Here is a 5,000-nt window from a genome sequence, read left to right on the forward strand (position 1 = left end):
CGTGTGTGAAAGAGAGTGAGTCTGAGGCTCCAAGGTCACACAAGGTGAATTGTGTGAGAGTTTGTTGAGGAGCTGCTGGCAGGAAATGTGTATGTGTGTGTGAGTGTGTGTGTGTGTGTGTGTGTGTCTGGAAGTGGTCACAGTGCCTCTCCAAGATGTAGGGGAAAGTTTATGAGTGTGTGTGTTTGTGTGAGAAAGAGAGAGGGAGAGAGAGATGTGGTCACATTGCCATAGCGAGATCCAGGGGAAAGGTAAGGTGTGAGAGTGCAACACACAAGGAAAAGTTTGTGTGTGTGTGTGTGTGTGTGTGTGTGTGTGGTTGAACTGACTCACCGTGTAGCGAAGGCTGGCTTGACCTCATGTGGGTTTCGTCGGTCCGACCAGAAGATGAGCAGGCGGTCAAATAAAGGCTCGATGTTGGCCATCACGTTACGCCCTTCAGGGAAGATCTGCAGAAGACCTCCGTGAACCTGGACACACACACACACACACACACACACACACACAAACACACACACACACAAACACACCTTAGTCACATCTAAACTAGATGTACTGCAGAGCGGTACAAAATATGACCGCCGCCCAGTCCAGCACATTTTTTCCACAAAAATAAGTCACGCTGAAAGGCATATATGATTCTAACTGTCTCACTGAATTACATTATGCACACTCAATTCTCACTAGTATCTGCTAGACAACAAGTACCAAAACATGATTAGTTCATAGATTTCACATGTAAAATACATTTTATACAACCCCACCCCCATCTTGCCTGTTCATAATTCTGAGAAATTCTTGAATTGTGTACATGTGTGCGTGTACATGTTTATGTTTATGTGTGTGTGTGTGTGTGTGTGCGTGCGTGCGTGCGTGCGTGCATGTGCTTGTGTGTGTGCCAGTGTGTGTGCCTGTGTGTGTGCATGTGCATGCATGCGTACATATGTCTACTGTGTGAGTATGTGTCATATGTATGATTACTGTGAATGTATGTGTGTGTGTGTGTATCTGTTTATGCACATGTGTGCATATGGAATGGGTTAACATGGCCCCTGGAGGCAAACATACGCAAAAAATTGGTCATCCTAGGCCCTACGGTTCTCAAGATATTCACAGAAAACTCTGTTGGTGTACGGTCACTAAATGTACACATAAATTAATTTATTGTATGGGCCCCCATGAACGAAAGTCCACGAAACTTGGCATGCATTCGGAGGGTGTTATAATGATCCTACACTTTCAATGTCGTGCAGTTTTGACCATATCAGCCAGAGATATTGTGATTAAAACACCTAATTTTTTGCTTTTTAATTTTTAACTAGGTGGCGCTATACATGAAATAAGTGGTAATGGGATGGGTTGACATGGCCCCTTAACCCTCTAGGCGCCACGGGCGACTATGGTCGACAAGATGCGGTACTGAATAAAACGGCCGATTTAGTCAAATAGGGTGTCATATTTCGTTTGACCTCCACGCCACTAGATGACAGATATGTCATACGTCATCCCCGAGTCGAAAAAAAGTCATGCTTTAAACAAAACTTTCGCGATACAGCTGCAGTGAATCAGTGCGTGCAATACCGGAGCTAGTGTGCGTGTGAGCCACTTTGTCAGAGCGATATTGTCAACGTCAGCGAGTATTTGCATTAGATTATCGTCTAATGGCATCAAAAAAGTTTACCTGAAATGAAGTGTTGGGTCTTCTATTCGCGGACCCTGATTCTGAAGGGGAATATCTGCCTTCATAAAATGACGGTGATTCGTTTAGTGAGGCTTCAGATGCGTCCCTGCCTTGCAATGATTCAGCTGGACAAAGTGAGAGTTTACTCCATAGTTTAGCTTACACCAAGCACAAACGTTGAATCGTTTGCCCAATGTCACTGGTGGGAATAATGTTTCACGGGTTCGGAGTGTTCATCTAGAAGTTAGCAGGGTGTTAGTGGTGTGGCGAACGAGGCTGGAGGTAGCCTAATGTCCATAGCGCTAGCTTCTGTCTTCTGAACGTGTGCCTCTCCACAATCGCGGCGACAGTAACGTGGTGGAGCCTTTGTCTAATGCCACTGGGTATGTTAGACGACGTCAAAGTGCTCATAGGACAGTTAGGGGGGAACGTAGTGGCAGTGTGGGGAGTCGCAATGAGAATGACAGTAGGCCTAGTCCGAGCTGCGCAAATTCTCTCCACTAGGCGCGCGCGAGGCAGATCTGGCCATGCTGCTCGCATGGTGGAGGTGGTGACACGCTCTCTCCCTCTCCCACACACACACACATTAGGTCATGCATATTCTATCACAAGATGATGGGAATGCCGGCCCTGTATGGATAGGGATAGGGAGTCATTATCTCTACAGCAAAAGGCCTGCTACATAAAAAAAAATGTCAGCCATTAATTAGTAATGATTTACACTGTTGATTTGCTATCTATTTCCCTGATCATTTAGGACATACACTATGTGTTCCTTTTTGTGTGTTCATGTCCTTGTGATGTGTGTGTCTTTGTCAGCTAAGAAAAAAAAACAAAAAAACATCAACAAAAACAACAAAAAGAAAATAAATACTAACATTGTCTCTTGTCTTGTCTCGTCATCTCACTCCTGATCTGTGCCTTGCCCTGACAAATGAGCTTTTGAACTAAACAGGTCTTGTCTACTTGTGTTTGTGTGTCATCTGAATAATATATATGTGCCCCATACATGGAATCAGAGTGCCTACTGTATGTAGTAAATGGAAAATCTCTACAGCAAAAGGCCAGTCTACCGCTACATGCATTTGGTTTGTTTCTGCCATTTATTAGTAATGATTTACACAGTTTGTTCACTACTTACTATTTACCTGAGCATTCAGTATTGTGCAATATAGCATACAGAAGGTGAGGGACATTTTGGGGGGAAAGAAGTGGTGCATTTTATCATTCAAACATGCGACTTTTCATGAAAATTCTATAATCCAAGATGGCCGCCACCATATGACTTCATAATATGCAAATTAGATATAAACATTTAATCCCTACATAAACTTTGGGTCATCCTTAATATTTCTCTAATTTACAGAAAGTCTCTATCTCTTATCACTTTTAAGATATAGCCTTTTGAAATGAAGATGTCAAAATCGAGGGTTAAGACCAACATACAAAAAAAAGGTGGTCCTCCTAAACCTGACTCCTCAATCTGACTAAAACTGCGCGGCGGTCATAATAAGTCTATAAATACTTAGCTTAAATGAGGTGCAGTTTAAATAATGTCACGTGCTATGTGGGGTTGTGTATGGTTTTGATAACTTAGTATTAGTCTAAGTTAGTATAGTCTCTGTCCTTGACTGTAGTAGTTTAAGTTACTATAGTCTGTGTCCATGACTGTATGTTGAATTCAGCAAAATGATCCTCACATTGCTCTTGCTATCCGTCTAGTGCAGTGGTGTAAATTTTTACCTTTAGGATATGTGTGTGTGTGTTTAAGGGCCTTGTATGGGTTCTGTATATTTTACTCATGTGCTCTTTTACTTTTGTTTGTGAGCAAGTTATTCATAGAAGTGTATAAGTGAACAGAAATTGGGACAATAAGAGCATTTGCGGCATTCTTTCTCAAGGTGATAAGGACTACGTGCTAATTTGTTGAGATAGAAGGGGCCCTGAGATGGAGCTGCCATCTATACTAAGGAGGTTTGGCGCCTTCATGTATGTTAGGTCAAAATTTGGGTAAAAGTCACTAATGTCGGTTATTAAGGAATACATCCTTGTGTACAGTGTTGGACGAGTTTGGGTGATGTGCTCAGTGAATATTTCCCATGCTACAAGGGGAGATGTAAGTTTTGACAAGTCCTAGAAGTGCGCCTTTTCTCTGTATCTTTAGACTGCGCTTGTTAGCGACACGCCGTAGGTCTCCTGTACCGTGAATAAAGGTCTCTGAGATTTCCTACTGACTGCTGACTGTGCCTGATAACTTCTTTGAGCAATCCAGAATTCTAGCACGACAGTGGTTCTCAAACTTTTTCTGTCATCCCCCACTTTGGAAGTGGGGGAATTTTCAAGCCCCACCTGACCCCATCAACTCAGAAAAATGATAATGTAAAAAAAAAAAAAAATGGTTCCACGTTGCATTTCCTGTCTTGGTCCACTGGATCAGATGCTATTTCAATTTATATGTCGGTCTGCTTCTGACTCCTATGTTGTGTGTGGCTATTTTGTTTTGAATATATGATCTTGTCAAAAAAAGAAAGGGATGTGACATGTCTCTATTCCCCAATAGTGGGGCCCGACAGAAACACTCAGGCTTATGTTCTTTGAGTAAGTGTGTGTGCGTGTGTGTGTGCGTGTGTGTGTGTGTGTGTGTGTGTGTGTACGTGTGTGTGTGTGTGTGTGTGTGTGTGTGTGTGTGTGTGTGTGTGTGTGTGTGTGTGTGTGTGTGTGTGTGTGTGTGTGTATATGTATCCAGGCTGTCCTTACTTTCACGTTCCAGTCCTTGTTGAGATAGTAGATGCAGGTGATGCATCGACCGTCGCCGTGGGGATTGTCCACATGCCGGACGTATCCCGTGCCGTGTCCAGGGTAACAGGCCACCATTGCCTGCAATGACACAAGGATGGGCTGTTATCCCCACTGATCGCCAGCTCCTGCTCCAGGCCCATATTATGGCCAAGGTGGGGGGTGGGGGGGTTTATGGGTGCTTAGATGGGTGCAGGAGGTTGTTACATGGAGGTTGGGGGTGGAGGGGGTGAAGCTTAAAGGGGTCAGTTGAATTTATGAGTTCTTAGTTAAGGGGTCATATGGAGAAACGTAGAAGGGCAATAGAATGTCTAGGTGTCAGTGGATGGGGGTACTAGGACAGGAAGGGTCATATGGAGAAAGGTTATGGGTTATTTGGGAAGGGGGATGGTAAAAGGAAAGGGGTAAAAGGGCAGTAGAATTTCTAGGGTGTCTTTGAAGGGGGTGCTATGGTGACACAAGGAGAATAAGGTTTATGTGTGACTGGGGGGTGGTAAGAGGAGAAGGTACAGGCTAAAAGGGC

At 43.8% G+C, this 5,000-nt stretch overlaps 1 protein-coding gene across 3 annotated transcripts in view; it reads right to left on the minus strand.

The window, feature by feature from the left end:
- egln2 (egl-9 family hypoxia-inducible factor 2) overlaps window positions 1-5,000 on the minus strand; it is a 31,285-nt gene that overhangs the window by 3,934 nt on the left and 22,351 nt on the right. For all 3 annotated transcript variants that reach the window (XM_076282791.1, XM_076282790.1, XM_076282789.1), the window contains exons 3-4: window positions 4,439-4,558; window positions 334-470 (exon numbers count right to left, since the gene is read on the minus strand). In XM_076282791.1, the coding sequence (XP_076138906.1) occupies window positions 334-470; window positions 4,439-4,558 (257 nt within the window). The remainder of the gene's footprint in view (window positions 1-333; window positions 471-4,438; window positions 4,559-5,000) is intronic.

The sequence above is a fragment of the Alosa pseudoharengus genome, unplaced genomic scaffold, assembly GCF_046254945.1.
Source record: "Alosa pseudoharengus isolate Yale_2024_CS ecotype anadromous, Long Island Sound unplaced genomic scaffold, YU_APseudo_1.1 YU_APseudo_1.1_scf_13, whole genome shotgun sequence".
In the NCBI taxonomy this organism is placed as follows: Eukaryota; Metazoa; Chordata; class Actinopteri; order Clupeiformes; family Clupeidae; genus Alosa; species Alosa pseudoharengus.